The following is a 27,713-nucleotide window of genomic DNA, read 5'->3' as shown; positions in this document are numbered from 1 at the left end:
AATAACATTTTCCCGAGTAAATCCACCATCCTTGTTGCATCCTGGAAAACAGAATGCTCTTCACCCAAAACTTATTGATGCGGGGTGAATTAACTTCATACACACCTGCGGGTGTCCTATTTCTCTTACCGTTTCTTCCATGGCAGTCGAATTAGGAGGGCCTTAAAGAATATTCCTAGTCAGTATTCTAAGTACTGTCTTTGTCATTTTTAGAGGACAAAACCAACCCTTTCCAACTTGTTATAAATCATTTTCTAATTTTAAGGAGAACTGACTTCTCATTTTTATGGAGGAGTCTTTAAAGAGCCATGTCCCCCTAACCTGGAAGCATGCCAGGACATGAATGTGATCTGGCTAATGCAATATTGAGAGAAAGAGAAGACTCCCGTACGTCTCTTGGGGTCCCCCCTGTCTCATCAGCAGTGTCTCGGGATGGCTTTTCATGCCTCTGAACTGGTTACTGCAAATTGTGTTAAAAAAAAAATCAAAACAGTTCTCTTCTTCTTGAAGGAATAATGAATGGAAAAAGAAAATCCTTAACTTTTCAAGGAAACTGAAAATGCAGTCTTGCTTTTTCTTGTTCTCTTTCTGAAAACTACAGATCTGCACATCCATATAACATTTATGGGACAACTAACATCCAAGGTGACTGGATGGTAAGTTAACATGTCCAGAAAAAAATTATCAATTTTTTTTTAAGCTTTGAAAAAAAAATTACCTTTTAATTTTCTTTTCTGAACAGTTAGGAATTTAAATTAAGGAAATTTTACTCTAAAGGGATAGTTTTCAGCCCTAATGAAGGAAGCCCTACAACAAGGATCATCTGCTGCAGTTACTGGAATGTCCCATAAAAGCAAAGGTGTCACTAGGATGCTGGGATATGTGTCTCCCCACCCTGCCCCCCGGTCACCACAACCCTTGTGATCATGAAGAAAAGCAAAAAAGCAAGAGGATGTAGTAATGATACCCATCTGACCAGAAGCTCCCTTTGATGACAAAGGGGAGCTCCTTCCGATGACAAAAGTATCAGTGTGTTGGCAAATGATAGCTTTTTTTTTTTTTTTTAAAGATTTTATTTATTTATTTGAGAGAGAGAGCACATGAGACGGGGGAGGGTCAGAGGGAGAAGCAGACTCCCCGCCGAGCAGGGAGCCCGATGCGGGACTCGATCCCGGGACTCCAGGATCATGACCTGAGCCGAAGGCAGTCACCTAACCGACTGAGCCACCCAGGCGCCCGGCAAATGATAGCTTTCACTTCCTAAAGGGCTAAAATCCCTCTAAGAAATCGTGATTTCTAATACAGAGCCTTACTCTTGCTTCTCAATTCTGGTTTTTATACTCTTTGTGTTGCTCAGCCAAGGCAGGGGACTAGGGGAGGGTTTAATGTTTGGGTTTGAACTCAAAACCATGGTGAACACTTAGAAGTAAAACACATTTGGACACCACCCCCCCACCACCCCCATGAGCATTCTCAATGTCTCATCATGACCATACCGTTGGAGCTCCCAGTGCTGTGGGGCTGACTCTGGAAGGTTCTAGAGCGGGTGCCATACTGCCCTGAGAACTGCCCGCTGGGGGGTGGTAACTCATTCCACGCACCACGTGAAGAAGGGTGGAGGCTCTGTGGGGCCTCAGCAGAGGAGTTCAAACGTGGAGGCCAGACTGAATCCAAATCCTGGGGTTCTTCCTTTAATTTTTCTCCTTCTTTGCCCACACGCTGATAGATCCTCCCAGTGCTGTCATTCAGTAATCTTCTCATTCCTGTGATTTGTTTTTTAATTTCCATGCTTTCATCTCCTAATGGAAACAGGGCCAAAGAGATCACTGTGCATGAGCAGAAGAAAAAATAATCCACCGCCAAAAAACACACCCCTTCTTTGGAAATGGGAAAGATTCCTGAGTCCAAATGCAAGCTTTCAGAAACTTAAGTAATCTATAAAAATTAAAGGCAAGAAAACTGGCTATGGTCTGAAGAAACCCATCATATTCCTGGTGCATCTCATTTTAACTTTCTTTCTGGCTAAATTCTCTTAGGATAAAAGAACTTTTCTGAGTGGGTTTCATCTCTTAAGGTGTGAAGAACACACCTTAAATTCCCTCTGAGTGAGGGTGTCCTAAGAAAATGAGCTGAGGCAAAAGACCCCCCCATGATGGGACTACAGGGCCGAAAGCCTGGGCTTGGATCTGCCGCAGACGTTCACTTGGGATGGACGCGGAGGCCGGCCAGCCTGCTCACCAACCTGGCCGGCAGATGCAAGTACCAGGAAGAACATGTGGCATGGGTGGGATGTAGAGCTTTCTGAGGATGGGCTGCTGGCACAGGAGACACCTCAGTACGACACTGTTGGTGGAGGCATCAACTTCAGAAATGACAGTGTAGGAGCAGAGAGACATCCAAGGCGGTGGAGGAGAGGGCTTTGTCTTTCTCCAGCCTTGACTCACGGGGGAGATGTCCCTGCAACTATGCATCCCTGGAACTGCCCAGACCAAAGCCACTGCCATCTCAACCTTGTAACTACGTGCCTTCTTTTTTTTTTTCAATTATGGTTAAAAACCACACAACATAAAATTTACCATCTTAATCGTTTTTTTAAAAAGGTTTATTTGAGAGAGAGAGCGCATGCACACACACACTTGAGCAAGTGGGGGGAGGGGCAGAGGGAGAGAATCTTCAAGCAGACTCCCCACTGAGTGGGCAGCCCGATGAAGGGCTTGATCTCACGACCCTGAGATCATGACCTGAACCAAAACCAAGAGTTAGACGCTTAACCAACTGAGCCACTAGGCACCTCACCATCTTAATCATTTTTAAGTGCACAGTTCAGTTAATGATATTTGCATTGTTGTGCAACAGATCTCCAGAACCTTTACAATGACTTTAAGATTCCTTTTCCCTAAGGGGATTTTGTTTTTGAACTAAAGTACCTCTGTACTGCACTGGGAGTACTTAATAAATATTACTTAAAGAAAACTCTAAAATTATACAGATATAAAATATTTTCCATAAATAATAACATTAGAGGATGCTATTAGGAGCTATTTTGAACATCCTATCTTTTTACACTGTGCATCAGCTGGTGTCTTCCCAAAGATTGAGAGAAGTGGATTTTTTTTCCTCTAACCTGGGTGTTAAAGTGAAAGTGTTATGCCAGAATTTTTTTCTCTCTAATCTGGGTGTTAAAATAAAAGACTCACGCAGTCACGCCATTAAATGCTTGAAATTTAAACTATGATAAAAAGAAAAGGCCTACAGAAAGTATCTATCAGGAAAAGCACAGCTCCTGCAAATAAATACAGCACATTTAATATAATGATGTTTTAATGCACTTAGCATCGTACAAAGCCAGATTTCTCTGTAGAATTGGTAACTGTATAATGAATCTAGGTATTTTGTGTTGCCCAGCTAGATATTTAGCTAATTAATACATGGATATATTATTGAAGATAAGGAAACTTTTATATACTGCTTTGAAATAAGTATCTCCAATATTTAAAAAGGTAATAAAAATATTACTTCTGCCTTTAATATCTCACACGGGTGAACACAAATGACACAGATTTCCAACTTTACAATATTGTTATATGTTGTTACCTGCCTGAGAGGAGAAATACTTTCATTCGTAATGAAACTATTTTTACATCAAACACCTGTGAAAATGACAACACAGATACAGTAAGTGATAGTCCAGATTTTATGAGAATGAATGACTAAGCACGATTTAAATAACGCAGAGCCAGCAAAATTGACGACCTCCTCAGGAGGTCTACGGCATGGGCTGTGTCTGGAAGCGCTCGGGGAGGGATCCCGAAGGCAAGCTGCACGCAAACGTGCTGTCAGTTTCAGCACCCAAACACACACTTTCCCGGCTGGGGAACAGCCCAGTCTGGGCAAGAAGTTTCTTTCCTGTGGGGTTTTCATCCTCCATGTTCTCCCTGTGGGAAGCTGTGCATGCATCAGAGGCTGCAGCGCGCTGATCTCAGCGGGCACGGCTGGTGGCTGCCACGTCCCCTCCACTGGGCGCCCGCTCGGCCGCCTTCAGCCTGCTTCTCCAGCCAGTGCCAACCCACTTCTCCACACGGACCCTGACACCTCCAGCTAAAGGTTGCCCCTCTGCTCTGGAGATCGAGCTCTACGATAAAGGGCTGCCTTCAGGGGGAGAGAAAGAAAGTCACAGGATTCGGGAACCTGCTAAAAGCAAATGTGCTTTGTCACGACCTGAGTCTCTTAGTTCTGAAAATTACCAGAATGAACAGGCCACTTGAGTTTCACATGCTTTCTATGTTTGTGTGGAGGACCAGCATCCGACCTGAGTCCAGAAGAGGAGGTGAGAGTATAAAGGGAGCCTCTGGTTGGGGGTCATCCCAGCAATGTTTAGAAACATTTCTTCCAAAGTCAAAACAAAAACCCACCAAACTACAACAAATGAGGACCCGGTGGGGCCCGAGGAAGGAGGATAGCCAGGGCCACGGCAGCCCCGACGGGCTTCACTCAGGAGACCATGCACAGTCTATCTGCCTGTGAGGGATCTCAAAGGACAGAAGACAGAGAACTGCAGAAGTCAGAGCTGTAGGAGTCAATGAGGGGAAATCAAAGGGCAAGGCTGAGGAAGGCTGATCTCAGAAAGCTCCTCAGAAGAGACAGGCCAGGCGTCCCTAGATGACAACCAGACGGATGCGTGCAAATGGTGTCAGGGTAACTGAACTGTCCTTCCTTTGGCCAGAGAAGCCGGGGGCAGCCCTGAAAATGCCACCTGGGAAGAAGTCCTGGAGCCCCGCTACACATGCAGGCGATGGGGGTCTTGGGCAGAGGGAGGGGAAACGCTGCCTTGCCCGGTGGGGGCAGAGGGGACAGAGTATCAGAAATGAGAACTGGAGACCAAAAGCAGGGATGACAAAAGCATCCGAATGAACAGACATAAACTGGGATGGAGTAGGTGCCGAACGCAGCAAGCAGGGTGAGCGGCGGAGGGTGGGCGGAGGCTCGGCCAGCAGGTGCTGGTGTGGTTCAGTGGACAGGCCCGCACTGGACCCCCTTCCCAACTGTGCTATTGTCCAACTCCCAGACTTCAGCTTCCTGAAACATACACTGAAGGTCTGAGCCAGGGGCACACAGACGCAGCTGCAGAGGGATGCTGGTTTACAAGAGGTTAACAGAGTGAAAGTCACAGGTATCCTTCTCAGAAAAAGTGGGCTTAATCTGTCCTCCCAGGGGAGCCCATTGTTTTTTGTTCTTTTGTTTTTTTTAATTGAGGGGACACAAGTTCTTTGACTTAAAAAGAAATGGTGAGAAGTGTGTAAGAGATTGAGATGGGAAGAGTTAGTTGACTTCTACTTGTCTTTCCAGTTGGGATCAATGTCTTCGCCATGTTTAATGCCAGGAAGAGGAAGCTCCACAAGCATGATTCTATATGGAAATGTGTGCACTTTCCTCATTTCTTTCCAAATCTATCTATGTCTTTACTTACACTCAACTCCAAGAGGCTGAATCTTTTTAGGAAAGACAAAAAGAAATCTTACTAAAAGGTACAACAACCTTAACTGAAATCCTTTTGAGAGTTTGGACAAGGTCTAAAAAAAACCCGCAGAATGAAATCTAACTTTGGCTAAATTTCCAGACTCTACCAGATCACTTTTTTTTACATAAACAATATACAGGTATATAACAATAACTATTATACATATGATGGTTATGCATAATAATACATACAAAGTCTTCCAACACAGAAGTAAGTCATCATACACGATCTCTCTTAACTTGGCCAGGAGAGAAGAATATGCTACACAGACCATGATTACTCATAGTCTGGGATGATAAAAGAAAAAGATGGTAACGTACAAACATAGAGTGAGAGATCATACGTAAACATCTTATGTCTATCTCTAAATGTCTTACTATGAAGATTCGTGAAGAACAGTCATCATATCTTTGCCCCATAAATGTTCTAATGTAGATGTATGGTAGGTATTCCATAAAACTTTCCTAAGTGGATGAAAGAAATGGCTTTTTGAAACCAGAATGAATCCAGTAGAATTAAATGTAATATTAACGTTATAAGCAAACAATATATTAATAGAGTGGAGTGAAAAAGTAGCAGAAATAAATTGCTCAACAAACATTATCAAGCACTTTCTGGGTTTCATCTGGTACCAATTAAAAGATAGCCCCTCTCCAAATCTCTTGACATTTTTTACCCAGATTGCTTTATACTGATTGTTGTTCTGAAAAATGGTCCTGATTTTTCCTGGCCTGTTGACCCCAACTCTGTTGACTGTGTGCCCCAGGACTTCAGTGAGCAAACTGTCCTACTATTAGCCAATGATTCTGCTTCCTGTTAGAGCTAAAGACCTTCCCTGACGGTCCTGCTTTCCTGAAGCCCCAGCATGAAAGTTGTTCACCTCCCATTGGGGCTGGGGATGGTGGCTCCCCAAAACATCACACTTCCGGCCCCAGGAGAAAGCTCACTCTTGTCTGAGTTGATGCCCCAGAGCTATCACCTCTTCCCCCTTCTTCCTCAATGGCAGTTCTGTGTGCCAGGGGTTCAAGCTCTCTAAGGGGAAGGAGAGGTGATGAAGTTGAAATGTAGAGCGAGGTCATCCCATTAAGGGCCATACATGCCAGGCGAAGGAAGAATAATTTTACACTGGAGATACTGGGTTATTACTCGGGTAATTTTAGAATCATATCTCTTTCAGTAGAAGGATAGTAAATAATCAGGTCTATCATGCAGAAAAATAATTCTGGCAAAACTACGGGGAACGTGGCGTGGGGAGAGAAAACTAGTTACAGTGTCATTGCTGAAGGCTGAGTGAAGGACCTGACAGTCTGTGCCAGGCCGGGGGGGGGGGGTGCAGCTGGAGAGAGACCCCGAAGAAGCTTCAGCAGATAGACCTGGTGCTGGGCTGGACATGGGGACGGTGGGGGTGGTGAAGGACGGGAACCCAGGAAAGAGAACGCCAAGGTTCCTAGCTTGGGTGACTGATGGATACTAACACCAGTCAGGGAATTAGAAAAAAAGGTTGCTGCGGAGTGAGGTCATAATGAGCCTAGTTCTGACAAAGAAAATTCCGATAATAAGCAGGCGGCTGAGTGGGAATGCAGCCGCGTTCATGGCTGGGACATAGAGCCGACTCCAGAGCCATCCTGTTAGTAGTTGCTACCACTACCAGTAGTCACGGGCCCTCTGGACTGAGTAAGCCCCTGGGGTTCACTAACAATTCCAGGGGCGGAAGGGCACCTTATACAGAGATGCCAGGTTTCCCATCAATCTAGCGTGAAGACAGTGCAAAACCCCCATCTCAATAGGAAAAGAGCCATGAGCTCATCTGTTTCCAAGCTGGCAAAGTGGGTCACCCCATTCCTCCTGGGCTCCTGACCCCTGGGGCAAGCAGCGGTCACCTTGGTCAGAAGTGAGTCATCTGCAAGCCCTCGCTCCCCCCGCCCCCAACATCAAGCCCACCGCAGGGGTGCCACCACCCATGGAAACATGCCTCACCTGGAGGACTGACAGAATCTTAAAGAACCGAGGGACACTTCCACCATATTCGGTATTGGTTGACCTTCGTTATACTATCATGTCCAGTTTTGTACTATTTTAAAGAGGTTGTTGAGAGTCTTTAGGAGGTCATGAAAAGCCAACAGGAAAGGTTAAAGGGACAAGGACAGGCTCCAGGAGTTGGGTGTCTCACTGAGAAATAAATGGTTATCAAGTGACTTGTCTTCGACTATACTATGGGTTGTTACGGGTAGGACGTTGTTCTTTATGACCAAAGGAGAAATGGATCGAACTGTAGCTTCCAGGCAGGAGGCTGGGCAACATATGGTCTTCAAGAGCTGACCCTTCCAGCTCATACACACCAACCATACAGCAGAGACGCATCTGAGAACATGTGCAGAAGGAGGGACAAGAATGCTTTTCTGTTTGGAATGATGAAAAAATTCTGGAAACTGATAGTGGTGGTGGTTGCACAACACTGAATATACTTAAAAAATAATGTTTTAAAACTCTTTGCATTTTTCAGGTAATGACATGTTAAAAGAGAAAAAAGTTGAGAGCATCAGTAAGAAATACTAAGATGACCCAGACTGATACTAAATTGTCCAACTCTCTCTTCTCAAACACCAGTAGAAGCAACATAGAGCCATGCTGTAGAAAAGACTCACCCACAGCTGGTCAAATGACAGCAGTGAGAGAGAGAACAGGAAAAGGGGACAGGGTCCTTCCTGCCAATGCTACAGATTTCTTCAGCACAGATCTCAACAAACGGGTCTCAGAGCAGAGGAATGTGAAGCAGACTCCGTGCTGTGGGGAGGCCTGAGGTGGACACCCTCAGCCCAAGCCCATCCTGACATGCAGATGCTATCAAGGTCCCCACCTGGCCACCCTCAGGGCTGAGAGCCATGTTGACAAGGGACAGGCAAGACTGGGATCCTACCTCAGCAAAAATGGTCTGGAAAGCATTAGTTTGTAGAGCAATGGTTTCCAAGTGAGCCCTTCTCTCTGATGCAAACTTCAGTGGAACCCCAATAAATAAAGCAGAGTAAAGCCTGCTTTAGAGAGCATGCCAGAACCCACATTCCTGGACCAGTCCCTGGAGTGCATTCAGGAACTCTGTGGGCACCACACAACAGAGTCTATATGCCACTGAGATGGAAGGAGGCAAAGAGCATCTGCAGAATCATTTAATTGTTCAAATCAAGCACTATGGTAAGGAGTAGCCCACTGTGTATGTGTTGGCACGTGTGCGAGGACCCTGTTAAACTGAAAGTTAGAAGTGCAAATAATGAAGCAGCTCAGTATATACATGGCATTTTCATTTAAAGGGCAACTAAGTTCCTTTCAAATCTATTTAGAGAGTATCAGGTTCATTCATCCATTCAATAAATATTTACTGTACTACTACTAAATATGAGATACCGTGTGACTAAAAAAAAGGAAAAGAAAAAAGATAGAAGCTCCAGTGGCTCCCCGTCATGAGGGTGCAGTCCAGCAAGGGAGACACGTGAATGTACGAATGATTTTAAAAACACGATGCCCCTCTTCTAACGAATGGCAGGCTTACCCAGGATAAGCCACCTGAAGCCAGGGTGGGAGGCTGGAGCTCTTTTTACCTAAGACTGAGCATGTGAAGCCAGGACGGGTACCGAGAAAGAATGCCATGGATCCTAGATGGAAAACAGGCCTTCAAAGCAAAAAAGAATGAGATCTTGCCATTCACAACAACATGGATGGACCCAGAGGGTCCATCCATAATAAATAAATCAGACAAAGAAAGATAGATACCATAGGTTTTCACCTATCTGTGGAATCTAAAAAACAAGACACTCAAACAAAACTGAAACATACTCTTAAACACGGAGAACTGGGGGTTGCCCAAGAGGAGAGGAGTAGGAGGATGAGCAAAATAGATAAAGGGGATTAAGAGGTACAAATGTCTAATTGTAAAATAAGTCAAGGGGATGAAAAGTATAACATAGGGAATCTAGTCAATCATATTATAATCACGTTGTACGGTGACAGATGGTGACTACAGTTACCACGGTGAGCACCGTGTAATGTATAGAATTGTCTGTTCACGATGCTGTACACCTGAATCTACCATAATGTTGTATGTCAACTATACTTCAAAAAAATAAATAAAACCAATTGGACAGCTATAAAAAATGGGCTGTCATGCTGCTTCTCAAATGTGTCCCTCAAAGAACACCTACAAAGGAGAATAAACACCTATATGAAGTTCGGGGGCAAAGTCCTAAAAGGGGAGTAAGGAATAATTTTATTTGGGGCGCCTGGGTGGCTCAGTCGTTAAGCGTCTGCCTTCGGCTCAGGTCATGATCCCGGGGTCCTGGGATCGAGCCCCGCATCGGGCTCCCTGCTCGGCAGGAAGCCTGCTTCTCCCTCTCCCACTCCCCCTACTTGTGTTTCTGCTCTCGCTGTCTCTCTCTGTCAAATAAATAAATACAATCTTTAAAAAAGAAAAAAGGAATAATTTTATTTGATGTCTTCATATTTTACCTTAAAAAATGAATGCCAATACTATACTTTGCTCTCTACCCACCAAGATGTACAGGTTCCTGGAACCTGTGGAACAACGCTGGGCACTAGTTACAAGTCCGTAGTTTAAAATGCACTGGCCAGAGGGAGGAGGGCTGGACGGTTACAGAAGGCCAACGGCTCAGCTTTTTAAGTCCGGCTTTTGAATGCCCCCAGCGGCTTTCTAGGAGTACACATCTAGTGTCCATGGCCGAACAGACAAAACCAAGAGATTACATGGGACATGCCTTGGACATTGCATGAATTACAAGTGTTCAGGAATTGAGAGGAAGAGACCATTTTAAACTGGGAAGACTATGGCCCGTGTCATGAAGATGGTGAGATGTGAGTTGGTGAACAAAGATGGCTAGCATTTCCACGGGCCCTTCTGGGAAGAGAAAGGAGGGAACGGTATCGAGCAAAGACTGAACGCAGAGAAAAACAAAATGGGTAATGGTAAATAAGCTAACTTAGCTGGAGTTGAGGCACTGAGTGGGTAAAATGAACAGAAGGACCTTGATGCTTTTACTTCATCCTGCAAATGATAGGAAGTCAACAAAGGTTTTCCACGAGACCAGGATATATAAGAAGTAGCTGGAATTCCCCAACCAATTCCAAGAGAGGGCCTGCTTATCTCTCCCTCAAATGTTCTTATATGATGGAAAATGAACTTTTATTTTATAATAAACATAACATGGCTGCCCAACTGAATGCTCCTTGGATGTGTAATTCCAGCCATCATTAAGTGAGTAGGTCAGAAGCCATCACTTTAAGCAATGTTCAAGAATAATTGAGCCGAAGAGTTAAAATCCCAAATACAAGAGAAAGGTCTTGCAAATAGTGAGGAAGACAAACACCAAAAATAGAAAACTGGGCAAAGGACATAAACAAGTAATTCACAAGAGAAAGAGTTTAAATCCCTTAATCTCCATAATTATTAATGTAATGAAAATTAAATAATGTGAAATTCTCTGTCTATTAATTTGGCGAAGACTATAGATTCATAAAACCCATTTTTGGTGAAGGTGTAGGGTTATAGTCACTCTCATATGCTGTTGGTAGGGAACCTTTCTGGAGGGAAATTCAGCAATTCCACTTCCAGGAACTGATCCTATAGAAATATCACAGTGAGTACCCATGACATATATACAAAGGCACAAGGGCATCATTGTACTCGTGAAACTCTGGGAACCATCCAAACATTTATCAATGGAGCATGACATAAGTGAATCATGGCATGTCGGTGTAATGAAATTATGGTGTATGTTTACATATCCTGTAAAGAACGAAATAGCCCTTTTTATAGGCATATGGAGGTATGCACAAGATAAACTGTAAACTCGTGACAGTTGATATCATGGTGACTTCACTCACCACTTTATATCCAGGGCTGACTGCCTGTCTCAAACTAGCCACTCAATTCTTGCGGAATAAATGGAGACTCGGTTAAGCAACAAAGTTACAAAACATTATATAGCATGATCCCATCTTCCTTGCATTGTAACGCACGCAAAAACAATTCTACTGTTAACAGTGGTTGTTACTGGAGAGTGTGATGGGGACGGGATGTTTTCCTTTTTACTTGACACCTTTTTTTCACCTTTCTCAATTTTAACTTTAAAAATGGTTTTGAAATTAATACGTATTATTTGTTTGTAAGAAAAAAATGACCTAGGAGAATTATATACAATCTTGTCCCTATGATATGCTGGGTAGAGTGGCAGCTTTGGACGTGAAAGCTTACAATGTCACCCAGGAAAGACGAAGTCGAAAAGGAATGAGCAACAGGTGGCTAGAGAGAGCACTGGAAGCAAGTCAAGGAAAGCGGGTGCTGGGGTGCGGTCTATTTTGCAACTCTTGGTGTACAGGGCTAAGATTACTTTTCCTTGAAGCTCATATAAGCCATGTATTCTTTATTTTTTTTTAAGTTTGTTTATGTATGTGTGTATGTACATAAGTAATCTCTACACCCAAGGTGGGGCTCGAACTCACGACCCTGAGATCAAGAGTCACACGCTCTTCCAACTGAGCCAGCCAGGCGCCCCAACCCATGTATTTTTTTAAAGTAATTTGGCAGTATGTGGGGGGGAAGTGTTACAGCCACCATTCACGGAGCACGCACTATGTACCAGGCCCTCCAGCAAACTCTGCCAACTTTCAATCCTGATGACAAGCTAAGAGGTTCGAATGTTGATGAATACATTTTACCCAGGAAATAACAGAGACTTTGAGATTAGAGTTTTAAACTGGGTAGATCAGGCGCCAAGGTCCATGAGCTACCCCCCTACTAAAGGGCTCAAGGAACTGGATGACTGGCAGGAAGGAGGCCATTCACAAAATAATCCAGCTGCATGGTATCCAGGAAGCTGTCAGACGCACACTGGGTGCTGTTTGAACTAGTTAGCACCTTAACCACACAGCTAGGTTAACAAACATGGTAGAAACAATGGTTTGAACTAGTTAGCACCTTAACCACCCAGCTAGGTTAACAAACATATGGTAGAAACAATGGATTTCAACTATTCTCCTTTCTAACGAAGGAAAATAAGGTTCAGATATTTCTTTTTAAATTGGCAGCATGGTTCATGTGAATCCTGTGAGTTCTGCAGAAGCCAAATATTTACACGTAGAAGACATGCAATCAGAATTTATTTATGTTCATGATTCTGTGAAACACAGCAAAAGTCTTTGAATGTGGCAATACACATAGGTTAAATATAACAAGACTGCAGATTAAGAGCTGCTTCCATATTCCTATAGTAGCATAACCAAAATCTTGCCTTCATTCAATAAGGGATAAAATGTTCATAATTTACTGTCTGGAAAGAGATAGTCCTTTTCGACAGAATTTGAAATGCTGATCCTCTGCCTTCCTGTACAAAAAACTTCTAAAAGAATGCTAATACAGACGTGCAAATCTCCCCTCACTGAGCCGTCAATTTACACATCCACATCATGGATCAGTTAAATATGAACGTGATTCAGTACTGGCCATACTGTGTTTCTTCAGCCATTTAAAATTTTAAAATATTCCAAGTTAAATATACATGCTGTTGTATAGTCTCATCTTCAAAGTAAATAGTGTTACTGATGATGAGAAATGGATCATATGCACAGCACCTTTTTCTTCCAAGGATTTCAGGGAACTCCGCTAAGTCTGGGTCCAAAAGCACCCGGAGAGTGTAGTCTTTCTCGAGTGAGACTAATGACAAATCTCCAGGGGTAAGGCAATCATGGCTTAAGTCAGTGGGTTCCAAACTTTTCTGACCATAGTTCATAGCAAGAAATATATTTTTCATGATGATTTCACACACTTCCATACACACACACACAAACACACACGCACACTACCTACGTAACTAAAAAAAGATACATGAATTTATCCTTCCTGTGAGCAATGCACTCTGACATTTTCTATTCTACTCTATCTTTGTTATTATTATTACTGTTATTGTTGTTAGCTCATGTGGGTGACAATCTGCTAAAATGATTTCATGACCCACTTACAGGTCACAACCATTGGTCTGAAAAGCCCTGCCTTAAATGTCGAAGGTTTTCAGGATGTTGCCTGGGCAGCCTTCTCATTCCCCACACCCTTTCTGGACCCTCGATCCTCTCTCTGCCTCCAGTGACCATCTGTATGTGAGGATTCCAGCCCTGATCCTACTTCGGGGCTCCAGACCCACACACCCAATTGCCCACTGGACAGCCCCACTTGCAACAGCAACCTTAAATCCATATCCAAAACTGTATTTAATGCTGACTCTCCGTGAGCACCAACCCAGCCATCCAAGTCAGAAACCTGGGACTTCTCTCTCTCCCTGCCCTCCCACAGCCAATTAATCACAGAGTCCTGCTGATTGTGACTTCTGAATCCTTCCACGTCTCTCCATCCGCCGGTTCCCATGGTCTCTTGATGGGGCTACTGCCAAAAGCCTCCAGTGTCGCGCCCCTCCCTCCAATCCCTCTTCCACCCCGAAGGCAGTGTGACCTCTCAAACATGCAAACCTCATTACATGACACACCTCACTGGATGCCAGCCACCTCCGGAAGGAGCCTGGCTCTGCATCTCCTGGCCTATTTCTCCAGTCAGCTCTTGCCATGTTCCCTCCCCGACCCCCACCTCCCTTATTCTAAACTGGTGGCTCTCAGGTCTGGCTGCACATTAGGATCACCTAGACAACTTTGTAAAAATACCGGTGCCCAGGCCTCACTTCAGGACAATTAAATACCAATCCAATTAGTGGCTGTAATGGATAGCCGGAGGGCTCTCTGCTTTCGTTTAGAAGGAAGGTCTCTCAGTGGTCTGGAAGCGCTCTCACTTCCTGGCCTTCACACAGCCTCAGCTCCAGCCCCACCCCACACTTATCCTTCAGGTCTCAGCTGAAATGTCATCGTCTCAAGGCCCATATCCCCTAATCCCCCAGGCCTGGCCAGGCCCTCCCCATTCTGTGTTCCCATATAATCCTTCATCCCCCTATCGCAACCTAGTGAGCTTCAAAATCTCTTAGCTACTCACCAAACACCCACAAAATGAACACAAGAATAAGTCAATTCTGTGATCAGATATGCCGAGAAGCTGCAGTTGAGGAAAACACCACTGACGGGTCAAGACGTAGATCAACATCTGTGTTGTCTTAGATTCTCATTTCCACGGAGTGTGTAGGGTTGGAAGCAGAGGCCCCTTGGTGCCTAAATTTAATCGTGTCTTCCTATGAAAGCTTTCCCAAAGGAACACAGCTCATCCTCATCGTGTTCCTAGTTCATCAGAGGTGACAGACAGGGACTCATGTGCCCCACTTAATGAAGGATAAGACTAAGTTGCGTGCCCAGAATGACCAAAGCAGACCAGAGGAAGGCAAGTCGGATCCGGGCCGCGCATGTCCGTGTTGCTCAAGGCAGCAGGCTCTGTCTTCCAGAGTAGAGCTAAACAGTACGGAGAAAGCTAAGGCTAACATTCCTGCAGCAACTCCTTTCCAACTGTATTTCACACAATGCTTATTACAGTACCCATTAAAGTCTTGCTAGTAATTGAAAAAATTATATATGTGCAATGAGCATGAGTTAATGTTAACAGAAGAACCTTAACTTTTGCATCTCCTGACTTTTTACTTTTGGCTTGTACCTTAACCTTGCATTTTTGTGGGGTTCTTTACATTTTATATGGAGGTGTAATGTCACATTTGAGATATAATTCCGTTAGCCATACAAGCAATTTCATAAGGCTACTATGTTGCATCAACTTTTTCTGTAAAAATAAATTGTTAAGGATATTATTCCTGGAACAGAATAAATTCTTGGAATTACTGAGTAACTTATGTACTGTACCACTGTTCCAAGAACACATTACTTATTTTATCATGACAAAGTAAAGTTATTAATCTTCTGGCTTCCATTTCAACAATGAGAAATGCCGTGAGATACAGAGACACCTGTGTTACATTTCAGTTCAACTTTCTATCATCCATAAACATCTCTGTTTTGGACACCTCATCCAAACAAATGCTCACAGAATACTTCTATGTAGCATTCGATTTTATGAAACTATAAAAGTTCCTTGCTGTTAATTACAGAGACAAATGTCTCATCACCCATTTGGTTACCAGATAGCATAATTAGTTTTCTCCATTAACCTTTCAGATATAAAATTTGATTTCTAAGTAAAAAAACATTGTAAAACCCTTGCAATTCAAATGATACAGTATATCTGGATATGTTTGGAAAAAAATCCAATACTAAGAAAACAATTGTATGGATTCTTATTTACAAGGATACTGATTGTCTGGAATACTGAAAGGAAATCTGTCTAAACTTCTTAATGATTTTAAAATATATAATCGAATATGCATGTAATAAGCTGTCCTTTGTATAGAAAGGAGGCTCAGTAACCTGACCATGAATGGAATGTGCCCTTTGATCTCGCCCTGGGTATGGTGATGCGGCTGAGTGGGTCCACCTTGGCCCCTCGTTTCTACCCCCTTCACACGGGCATCTGGGAGAGAGCCGGGTGAAGGGGTGTCTAGTCTAGAGCAAGGCAATAGCGTTTCTCTGCTCAAAGCTAACTGACCCCACAGCCTTGGCCTGCAGAGGACCACGTGCCAGCTGACATGTGTAGGGGGCGGGTGCTCCTGACATTTATATACATTGATGCTGCCAACATTCAGTCCTCTTGTAACATGCGGGACAGTCCTGCACAAGAAAACCGTCTCGCTGCAATAGACGGTCCCACTCAGATCAGCTGATAATTGGCAGCAAGTTGCATTTTTAACATGTTTTAAACATGGTACTCATTTGTTTGTTCAAAAATAGTTATTGAGAATCGACTTTGTCAAGTATCGTGTACTAGGAACACGGTCAACGGAGTCTTGCCCTGCAGGAATTCAAGCTGAGACTGGACAAATGGAGGCTCAGAGAGACAGGGCGGTAGAGGTCATACCAGGCAGAGCCCAGCCAGGGCAGACGCCAGGCCCACAGGACTGCAGGTCCCGGAGATGCCCACACAGCATGGTCTATCGGTGGGGGGCTGGGGGCTGGGGGTTGGTATACACTCACAGGCACAGAGGTTCGTCCTCTTTCAGGGTTAAACTTTAATAGGGGGTCCTGCCATTAACCTAATCAAAAAGGAACAAAAATAGGAAATGAAAAATAAAGCTTCTATGGTCAGTCAGTGTTGACAAATTTTACTCCTGATATGTGAGGTCCAGTTAGCTACTAAGAAGGAAGTGTAAATTTTCACCCCTTGAAGCCAGGGCAGAACTTAGAGGTGAGAGTTGAATAATAAAGTTTCCAAGTGGCTGATTCCACCACTTGACTTTGAATTTAAAAGTGGACATCTCACTCATTCCCTGAGCGTGTACTGATGATTATTACGTGACCAGCGTGGTGCCAGGCAGTGGGGACACAGAGATGATTCTTGGGGAGTTTACACCCCAGTCGGGAGAGAGAGAGAGAAGTAAACCAGCAATGCCTTTGCTTTGATGGCACCACACTGTGGAGGCTGCGGAGGGAGAGGTGAGGGGAATCAGAGAAGACTGCCTGGAGGAAGTTACATCAACTTGGAGTCTTTAGGGAAAAGAGAAAGCCAAGCAAAGAAGAGGGAGGATGATGCAAGTGTGAAATTCCAAGCAGAGGAATTTTTGTGGCTTCCGTGCAGCCACCAGGGTGAGAAAGTGCCTGGCTTCAAAGGTGAGGACGGATTCCTGTTGCAGGAATGAAAGCGGTCTGGTATGGCTGACGCCTGGGAGCTGGAAGGACAGCGTCAGCAATAAGCTCCAAGGATACAGGTGGCAGTTCATGCAGAGTCTTATCTGTCAGGCTTAGGGGTCTCAGTCCTAACCTGAAAGCCGCAGACAATGAAGACATTCAGGCAAGGAGCAACCCAAGTGGCCCAGTCCCTGGATAAATCCCTGCAGATTTGGGCATCTGCTCCTTGCGGGGTCCACACCCCCTACTACTGCGGACGCGCATTCGGGCACATTCGATTCCAGGTAGCGTTCTCTCCAGTAATCTGTGACTTATGAGAATAACAGAGTTCCTTTGTAAATGTCCTAGATCTATTTTTAACTTGGAGATGCAAAACATACTGTTCCAAAATCTTTATCTTATAGATGGCCATGTTATTTTCTTCCAAAAGTAAAAATCCATATTCCCATGGGAACCAGAGAGGCTAAATTGTTAGTACATCTCCTTTGAGCCTGTCCTTCTTGGAGGGTTGTTTGTTTTTGTTTTTGTTTTCCTAATGATTTGGTCATGATCAGAGTAGGAACAGCAAACGATCACAATGTATGGTACATTTTACCCCGAGGGTGGTTCCTGAACCACACCAAGTCTTGAAGAGAAAAAGAAAGAAGCAACTTTTTCTCGGGACCCGGAAGGGGGTTGGTGAGCGGGCATAGCGTGTGCGCTCCCTCACGGTGTGACCTGCACCAAGGCCTGTTGAATGCTTGGCTTTTGGTTTTCCTGAAATTTAGGTAGGGAAAATCGCTTCCTCTGGAACCTGAGAACCAGACAATGCCAAAAAGCAGTTGATAAACAGGTCAGTCCTCTCTTAAGCACCCTTAAGAGGGTACACCAATGTTACAGCACAATATGGAGCCAGGAGAGCACAGACCATTTTTGTTTTGATTTTCAACATGTCGCTGGCTTTCGTACATGAGGGCCTCTCCTTTTTGGTCTTTTCTAGACTTGAAGGGAAAAAAAAAAGATTTCAAGTTGTATCTCACAAATCAACATCAGAAATCCCAAATTTCTGTGCTAGTTGAATATATTATAAAAGATTCTTCCAGTTAAATGTGGCATATTTTAGTTTGGCTCACTAAATGTCTCCAAAATCTCAACAGAGTGGTGTATTTGAAAGCAACTCGTCAGGGGCGCCTGGGTGGCTCAGTCGGTTAAGCGTCTGCCTGCGGCTCAGGTCATGATCTCAGGGTCCTGGGATCGAGTCCCGAGTTGGGCTCCCTCCTCAACGGGAGCCTGCTTCTCCCTCTCCCTCTCCCCCCGCTTGTGCGTGCTCTCCCTCTCAAATAAATAAATAAAATCTTTAAAAAATAAATTAAAGCAACTCTTCATCGGTCTGTACGACAGTGTCCAACATATTCACGCACTTAGATATTTGAGTACCTATCATCTGGGTACCTATTATGAACATTACACTGTGCTGTGTGCTTCAAAGGATACGAAAAAGAATCCAGGTCACACTTGCTCTGTGATCTTACAATTTACACGAGGAGAGATGGTGCAAATAAACAACCACAATTCAGTGCGGTAATTGTTCAGATTTGGGGGCGAATGGGGGTGTCTGCAGGTAACTTGGAGCACAATAAAGCCGTGTACAAAATAAGTAGGTATTAGGTAGTATGTGGTAAGTGCCATAAAAGAATGATGTTATTATTTAGTGTTAAGATGTTCAGAAGAACATTTAAATTCTATTTCCAGAAGGAGAAGGGACAAAGGGATAATAAAAATAAGAATACAGCATTTCCTACTTTGAAAAAGTGTTTTGTCATTTGGGGTTCCTATATACCGTAGGGGAACCTGCTGGGGAGGTCAGGGCCACATTACTTTTCTATTACAGAAGATAAAGAAAACCCCTCAAGAGTTTTGGGCAAGGTATTATTTATTAACTGTTAACCTGAGATTTAGACCAAGGTTTTCTGACTTTAAACCTGACTTCTCTCTACTGTGCTAGACAAACTGAGAAGGCCTCCAGGCCTAGGTAATGTTTGAATTGGGCTTTAGAAACCAATAGGAGATAGGACTGTAATAGATGGAGTCTGGAAAAGGGCGAAGACATGGGAGCGCCTGGAGAGAGCAGGCTGGTGAGAGGCACACACGTGGGCAGGGCAAGGTGCTCCCAGAAGGATTGCTAAGAGACCAGGCTGACATAAGCACATGTTTTTAGTAGGAAGAAGGAGATAAGACTAGAAAGGTGAAGTAGGAGCAGACAACGAACAGCAAAAGGAGGAGGACGGGGGCCTGGCTTTCTCAGAGGCTGCACGGCAGAGCAGAAACGTCAGGCTCTCTGCGCGCTCTCTGACCCTGGGCAAACTGACATTTCCAAAGACCCCTCTTTTTCATTTAAAAATGGAAATAACACTATTCCTCCAGTACAGGAAGTGCCCCGCGCACAGCAGATGTTCAAGCCACATTACTTCCTTTCTTCCCAAGTGGGTCCTAGGCTCTGCCCAGTCGAAGCTTCTGCCCGCCCCTCCCTTCTGCCGCCAGACGGTGCCCCGTCACATTTGGAGCCCCGCTCTGCTGCGGAGAGGCTGAGGAGTCACACACCCCGCTCAGCCTATGTGGCCAGAAGGGCAGAGGAAGGCAGGACAGCAAGCAGCCCTGACATGGTGAGAGAGCGCAGAACTGGACATCGAGGGACCTGGTTTTAAAGCATGCTCAACTACTAATTACCGTGAGCCCTTGCGCAAATCACTTTCAACTCCGAGCTCAGCTTCCTGTCTCCGTAACAGATATAACACCTGCCTCACGGTGTAGTTGAGATATTAGCTAAATGATTAATCCAAGTACGCGACCGGCCTAACTGCAAACACCTCCTGAACTTTAGGCAGTGAGTGATATCTAAGAGCGTCTAAGTCTGCATCTACAGCTACAGAAGCATATTTACACGTGCGCTTCTATTCAAGGAAGCCATCAGTGTTCAAGAGTCTCTCTCAACCTTGACTTTGCTTGCAATTGTTTTGGAAGCCATTTGTGGACCTAGAGGATGAGCAGGCCTACTTTTAGTGCTGTAGGAAACCTTAGAAACCATTCAGACCAGAGGTTTTTCCATGGGGACGAGGACACCCTAAAAGCTGCAAGACGCCCGCAGAGGTGGGGAGGCAGAGGTGGGACGTGTCACCTGGGATAACATGCAAAGTTCTTACCATAGAGCCTGGCACACAGCCAGCTCTCCCAAAATGATACCTACCATTACTGGCCATGGTTCTAACCCCAAGAAACACTCAGGCCCACTTGGACCTTCATGTTATTTGAGGGTGCTTCTCACTCATGGAACTCCAGCCACAGGTGAGGTGACACATTGGGGCCCCTTCCCTCTTGGGAGGAAACAGGAAGCAGGCGGGACCCAGGCCGCCTGACTCTAGGTAAAGAGCACCCCCATTTAACACATGCACCTGCCCACTTCTCCGGGAAGGAGACTTACATTGCCGTGAGAGGCTGACTCCCTAGCCTGGAAAAGTGGGTAGGGATTATCTGAGTGTGTCATCTTTGAGGAGACTCTGGGGACCCTGGTGGGGGCAGCTGTCATCAGCAAAGCCACTGAAGAAGATTTCAAAATTCAGACATCTCGACCCCGCTCAACTGGCATGGCTATGATACGCTGTGCTTTGTCTTCTGAAAGTTGTGTAACAGAACTGAGGATCAAAAGGAACTAGAACAGGGCCAGGGCCTGGCATGTAATTGGAGCTTAATAAATATTTGTCGAGTGAATAAATGAGTGAGACCGAACACCTGAAAATCAGACAAGTTCCAAATTTATATATAATAACAGTAAATCTAAAACAAAACCCAGTGTCTCAAAAGAGATCTTACCAAATGTTTGTGTTACTGTTACAAGTAATAAACTCACCATCTCACTAAAATATTTTCCAAAAGTGCCTTGCTATACCAGGTAAGGTCTCCTGATGATCCTTGAACTGTCTGGCCTGACATGGTAGAGGGGAAAGATCTCTGGACAGGAGCCATGGGTCTACTCCAGGTTCCACTATTTATGAGCAAGTTGCTTTACTCTGAGCCTCAGTTCTGTCCTCTAGGTAATGGGAATAAGGACATCTGCCCCAGTGACCTTACAGGAATACAGTAAAAACCACAGGATGACAGGTGTGGAAGCAGTTTTTAAACGGGGACACTCACTTAACGTCTGATTCTAAGGACCCTTCCCTCTCTGCTGTAGCTTCTGGCACCCTTCCCACCTGGATCTTCACCAGCTCCCCTCTGCCTATCCAAATCGTACCCAAGGTCTGAGGTACCCAAATCGAGGTCTAGCCTTTCCAGAGCTCTCCACTTGACCCTACATTTGATCCTTCCCTTCCAACGCAGCTTTTGCTCATTGCCCTAGTGGTTCCTATTTGTCAGTTAATTATCGTTCACACAGGGAGGCATGCAGTGGGGTATTTCCAGCACAGGCAATGTGCACTGGGATCCCAGCTATGGCACTTGCTACTTGAGAGGCCCTGGCAGGCTACCAAACATCCAAGTCTCATGTACAAAATGGGGATGACAGTGACTTACAGATTTGCCCTGAGAGGTAAATGAGATAACTCATGTGAGGTACTCAAGTCAACACCGTGCTCGCGGAGAGTGCCCAACGACTGGAGCTGTTATGATTATTGAATATTGCTTCTTAACTGTGTTCTGAACTTGTCCCATCTCCCCAACTGGACTTAATCTTTGAGAACAAGGTCTCTGTCCTTTCCATTTCTTTGGTTACCCCAACCCCACTCCCATTCCAGAAAAGCGCTGGGTGCTTTTCTCAGAAAACATCTGTTGAATTGATTAAAACAATTTTTTGTTTTTCTCCAAACAGGGCTCAAATTTTTATGGTAGCCCGTCACAGCCATCCTGACAATGTCAACATCCACAGGGCAAAGTAACCTCCTCTGGCGCTATTATCACCTTAAAAATGTGTGAGTAACTCCCAAAGCACTCAGCCAAGCCATTCACACTATTGAGCTACCCTACCATGTTGGATGTGCTACATTAGTCAACAGCCTAAAAATATTCCAGAGAAATAGATTTCATGTGGGAACTCTGCCAAAACCCAGAGCACTCACTCTCTTTTCCCGAGACATGAACTTTAATCTTATAGGTGCAGATAATAATAATGTCTCAAAAGAGATCTTATCAAATGTTTGTGTTATTGTTACAAGTAATAAACTCACCACCTCACTAAAATATTTTCCAAAAGTGCCTACACCCATGATCTCCAAAGAGCTTCTCTGAGTTCTAGACTGGCCACTCTGCACCTCTAGCTGGGAAGCCCTCTTATACAACACCCTAGGGGCCATGTTTTAGGACTCAGATTATAGTTGAAACAGTTCTTCTGGCGTTTTGCTAACAAACTCCCTTGGATGTCATAAACCTCACACTGAATTCTACACCCTAGCAAGTAACATTATGGATAGACTCCAGCAATTTATAAAACAAACATGCTTTAAATCTATGTTTTGGGAAGAGTACCTATAAACTAAAAATGCCTGTTTTAGAACATCGTCAACAACCAAATTCTTAATTTGCTATGTTTTCAGTAACTATTCCCAACTGCTCTAGAAATTATGTTAGCGTAATCATTTGCTCTTCCAGTTTTTAAAAAAATTGACCTGGAAATCACAAGACACAAATGTTCTCTGGGAACCATATCCCACTTCCCCCAGAATGAGCAAGACTGAGAAGTAAGCCAGGCACACGTTTGCACTGTTCAATCTTTGGTCTCTTGATGTCTGAGGCCATCTTAACCAGCAACTTGAAAAGCTTATCCTGACCCTGGTCTTTGGCTAATGTTCTCTTATCTTCCTGGACTCAAGCTGGGAAAACTGAAAGCAGCAATGTGTGCCCCCTTCAAGAGTTTGCATTTTACTGAATTCTGAGCACCAGCATCTTCCTGTTCTTCATCCCCCTACTCTGTCATACCCAGAATTACCTCACTGTATAGCGTCCTTACTGTTTTCCAAATACACAGCAGAACGGGGAGGGGGGGGGAAAGCCTGCTTTGTTGAAGAATAACTCAACCAAGGACATGATGTTCCATTTTTATGATAAATGTAAATTTTCTACTAATAGGCAAATTCCTCATTTCCAATGACTAAGACGAGGGGTACTTAGATACAGAATTCCAACCAATCAAGTTTAGGGAACTGAAACTACAGAATTCCAATTGATTCAGTTTAAGGAACTGAAGAGAGTACAATCCAAGAATATTCTCCTTCTGGGTTGTAGCATTTCACTTGATGATTCACTTTTTGGTTTTTAGTGCTCTTAACCGTAAACAGGTGCTGAGCATAGTTGCCGGCCTCAGTGACAGTCTGCTCGGATGCAAAGATCTACGTGCCTTCACTGGTCGCTTATGTAAGAAATGCTGAGCCTTCCCCCCTGTTTCACCCCTATCAAGTATCCGTTTTGATTTCTCAGTCCTTCGCAACCCACCATTTCTCTCCCTCAAAGCCAAAAAGAGAGATCCTGGTGACAGAGTACTCCACCATCTGGCTTTCATGTTGTTGGGATCTGCAGTACTACGCACACTGGGTCTGAGCAGCAATCCTACTTCCTTCAGCCCTCGATACTCCCCAGAGAGCTGGCAAAGCTGGCCCTTGCTTTTCATCACTCCTGCCCTGTCTCCCACTTTCTGCTGCCTTGCCGCGCAGCACCCAGCTCTCACCCTACTACCGGGGGTGGGGAAGTGTGCAGGATGGGCAAGGTGGAAGCCACATGCCACCGTTTACTCTCTACTCCTACTTCTCCTACTTTATGGATACTTCACTCTTAGTGGCAAAATCGCAGGTTGTTTGATTTTGGGTTCATGGTCTGCAAATAACAAACTGTACATGCAAGATCCCTCATGTACGGCATTTGTATCAAAAGCTGCACTTGGAGAGACTGGCAATGCTTCTGACTACCTCCTTATTCATCATGCAGCTACCCTTGTCGGATGGTCTCCCAGACACTGCTTTTGCTCAGCCCGTCCCTGAGGTGAGCTGGGAATGAGGAGGGTAAGAGCAAAGCATGGCTAGTCTCTCTGCCCACAGATATTGGGGGGAGATGCACACAAGGCCAGGAAAATGATAGCTAGTACTCTCAAGAGGTGGTTGGGTGGACAATCACACTTTGATTTTCCTTACGCTTTTTGACTGTAGATTTAATTTAATTTTGTCATGGCAGGATTAGCAACCAGGCCACAGAGGTGAAGGGACATTATAATAAGAAAGCATATTAATCCTCTGTCCCACCCAAGGCAGAAGCAAAACCAAACAAATAGCAGCTTCCTGGAAATTGAATTTCTGTTATCCAGATGTCAAAGATGTAATATCCCAATTACACAGACTATTGCTAGTGAAGCATGCCAGCGAATATGCAATGTAAATGGGGTGAGCACAGAGCGACAAACCTGCACCGTCAGCAGCTGGCTCTGGGAGTGAGTGATAATTAGCACTGTGTGTAGACGCTAATAAACATTTATGTCTGAAATTACAACTTTTAGCAATGTTAATAAGGGATATATTGGCAATCTGTAAAATAAAAGGTCTTGAAAAGAATGTCATACATTAAGCAATGGCAGACATTTCCCGTTCTGGCACAATCTTTTTTTTTTTTTTTCCCCTTCCCCCTAATTGCAAATGGCCACACTGTTTTGCTGAGAAATTAATTGACACAGGAACCTACCTAAATAAATGGGTTGGGTCTCTTTGGCCTCCCCATTAACATCGTTGCTGAATTCTGAGATCTTATATACCTCATGGTGATAATCTGGGATGAGAAAACAACCAAAAATTAAAATTCTAATGACCTGAAAGTTATGAATAAACAATAAAAACTAGACTCTCATTATATATAAGATGTAGAATCTATACTTAAATAAATTATAAATATAATTTCCAATAACTCGATTAACCACAGAATTCGTAGTCACTAATAATCCCTAAAACTTTGCTTACTCTGAAGAAGTACACAAACTTGAAATATTACTTTGACTTTAGAAAACAGCTTTGCTGATCACATGGTTTTCACAGTAAATTTGGCCCAGAGATGCCAATTACTAGGCCTTTTTGCTTTCAAATGACAAGTATGTTTATAAGGGAAAGAAAAACCTTGCCCAATCATAGGCCAGGGGGTGATTCCAAAATTATCTCCACAACTCATTTCCATGAGTACAGTATATCAATAGCATGCTTTAGGGCAATCCAACACTCAGTTTTCTCAGTTTACCCAGCAAAATCCCAGCCTTTAAGCAGCTTACGGGAAAGCACACATGAAAAATACTGATTTGTTATTTCAAATATAGTATAGTCTAGATAAGAAAGTAAGATTCTTGTCTTTCACACAATCTTTTGCATTCAGCTACTGCACTTTAATATGCAATAGTTTATTTGCGAAAAATGCACCTGCAGAGCAGAGAGAAGAATCAGACCCATAATTTAAAGAAAAGGAAAATGAAAAACTTGCTATGTCAGTCAAACTTTAAAATACAATACTTTATGAGCTTCCTTATTCTCTACGGAGGCTGCTGGGCTTGCCAATGGTCTATTTCTAAAAAGTAGGATCGTCTAGGTAAGAAAATAGAGGTTCCTTCTTAACAGCCATTCTCTTTTTTGTGGCAGGAGACCTGACAGGACAAGGTCTACAAAACTACTCTCACTTTTCAGATAAAGTAGTTAAGTTCCCTGAGGTCATAAATAAGAAAGCAGCCTACATTCCTGAATGAATCCATAGACCAACAGGCCAGTCACGTATGGAAGATTTTTAAAGTACAAATGACTGAGTAATCCACACAGAGAAAGAGGGAAGAGCCATATATTTTGAATACGTAAAACTATTTCAGGCCTCTTTCATTAAACAGTATCCAAACTAAATCAGGGGAAACAGATATGTGCAGATCTTCAAAATGTCTATAGTCAAACCATTTTCAGGCTAGCCAAAAGCAGGCTTTATTGAATCTACATCATAGTTAGCTCAGCTTAGTTTGAAAAGCTCTATTACTTGGAATCCCCCTCTAATTTTCATCACCTCACATGTGACTTCCCCAGGTTGTTGAAACAATCGCCTTGCTCTCTGATGCCAACGCTAGATAAAACAGAAGAAAAGGGACAGGTTCTGTGGTTTGGTTTTGACCTCTAGTTGCCTCAAAGAAGATATTTAAACAGGGTGATTCTAAACTCAATATCAGGATTTGTGACATTAGGACGAACAAAGTCACCTGCCTCTCATTTAAGGTGACACAATGCATTTTAAGAGACATATTTTAATGTCTGCTCTTAAGTTCTCATCGTCTCTGACAAAGTCCAGTAAGGAAAATAAAGCCTCTGACAAGTAACTGAACACAGGCAAGGCGATTCAACTTTCCCCTCCCCTGATAAAATAGACCCAAGCCAGAAAACCGCGGTGTACACCTGTTAAATCGTCAGGAACCGGCTGGAATTTTTTTTTTTTTTTTTAAATAGGGATACTTTTCTGACCGATAAGGGATCTATTCCAAAACACCTTTCCAACCCAAATAACGTCTCTAGAAAAGATGCCGGAGGTCAACAATTCTCATTTGGCCTCGTACACCTAATGAGCTTCTTTCTGGTTCTTAAAAGAACCACCACCTTTTTTGCTACTGTTTGGGGAAAAAAAAAGCAAACCCACAACCATTGGTCGGGATCCGTGTGTGCACGGCCTGCCGGAGAGGCAGTTCTCCCCCAACCCCCAGCCTAGCCACAGGAGTGGAATACCAAAGAAGGCTCTCGGCTCCCCAAGTGTCATTGTTTGCTAATTTCCTGATGTGCCCTCCGACTTGTTTACGCTGAATAACATCCTGCCTCCCCCCCCGCACAACTTTCCCCGCCGCGCGGCGTATGCGGCCGCTGCCCCCGAGGGAGGAGATTCGGGGGTCCCGGAAGCCCGGACCCCCGGCGTGGGACGCGCGGCCGCGGCGCGGGGCGAGGGGCGGCGGGCCGGGCGCGGGGATGTTTACGCGGCGCCAAGTCCTCCCTCCGCCGCCCGCACGCCCCCCGCCCGGCCCGGCGCGGCCCGCCGCTTACCTCGGCTCACCAGTTTGAAGCTCTGGGATTTCCTGCTCCTTTTCCTCTCGGAGAACTCCATGGTGCTGGCAGGAGGCAGGGGCTGCGGCCGGGGGGCGGCCGGCGGGCGGAGGGAGCGGCGGCCGAGGCGGCGGCGGTGGCGGCGGCGGCGCTGGCTCCTGCCACCCGGCAGCGGGGAGCACCAGGACCAAGGTCCGTGTCTTGAATCCGCAGGGGGAGGCAAAGGCAAGGGAAAAACCACCTCGAGCCCACTCGGGGGCTGCGGCTCGCGGGGTCGGCAGGAGGCGCTTTCCCGGGAGAAGTTGCCCCCGCCTCGCCGCCGCCGCCCGGTCCCCTCAGCACGCCCCCCGACCCCTTCCCATTCCCGGTCTCTGTGCCACACGCAGCCGGAGCCGAACTTTCCGTTGGGGAGCGAGTTGGGGGCGGGGAGG

The 27,713-nt window shown here is 44.7% G+C and overlaps 1 protein-coding gene across 1 annotated transcript in view; it reads right to left on the bottom strand.

The window, feature by feature from the left end:
- The window catches only part of BEND7 (BEN domain containing 7), a 74,784-nt gene extending 47,441 nt beyond the window's left edge, over positions 1-27,343 (bottom strand). Inside the window, exons 1-3 of the mRNA XM_021696739.2 lie at positions 27,283-27,343; positions 24,926-25,009; positions 1,497-1,799 (exon numbers count right to left, since the gene is read on the bottom strand). Of these exons, the coding sequence (XP_021552414.2) occupies positions 1,497-1,799; positions 24,926-25,009; positions 27,283-27,343 (448 nt within the window). The remainder of the gene's footprint in view (positions 1-1,496; positions 1,800-24,925; positions 25,010-27,282) is intronic.
- Between the last annotated feature and the right edge of the window lie 370 nt (positions 27,344-27,713).

Source organism: Neomonachus schauinslandi, chromosome 5 (assembly GCF_002201575.2).
Source record: "Neomonachus schauinslandi chromosome 5, ASM220157v2, whole genome shotgun sequence".
In the NCBI taxonomy this organism is placed as follows: domain Eukaryota; kingdom Metazoa; phylum Chordata; class Mammalia; order Carnivora; family Phocidae; genus Neomonachus; species Neomonachus schauinslandi.
Note: the sequence above shows the minus strand (reverse complement) of the source record. Positions and strands in the feature narration are given on the sequence as shown.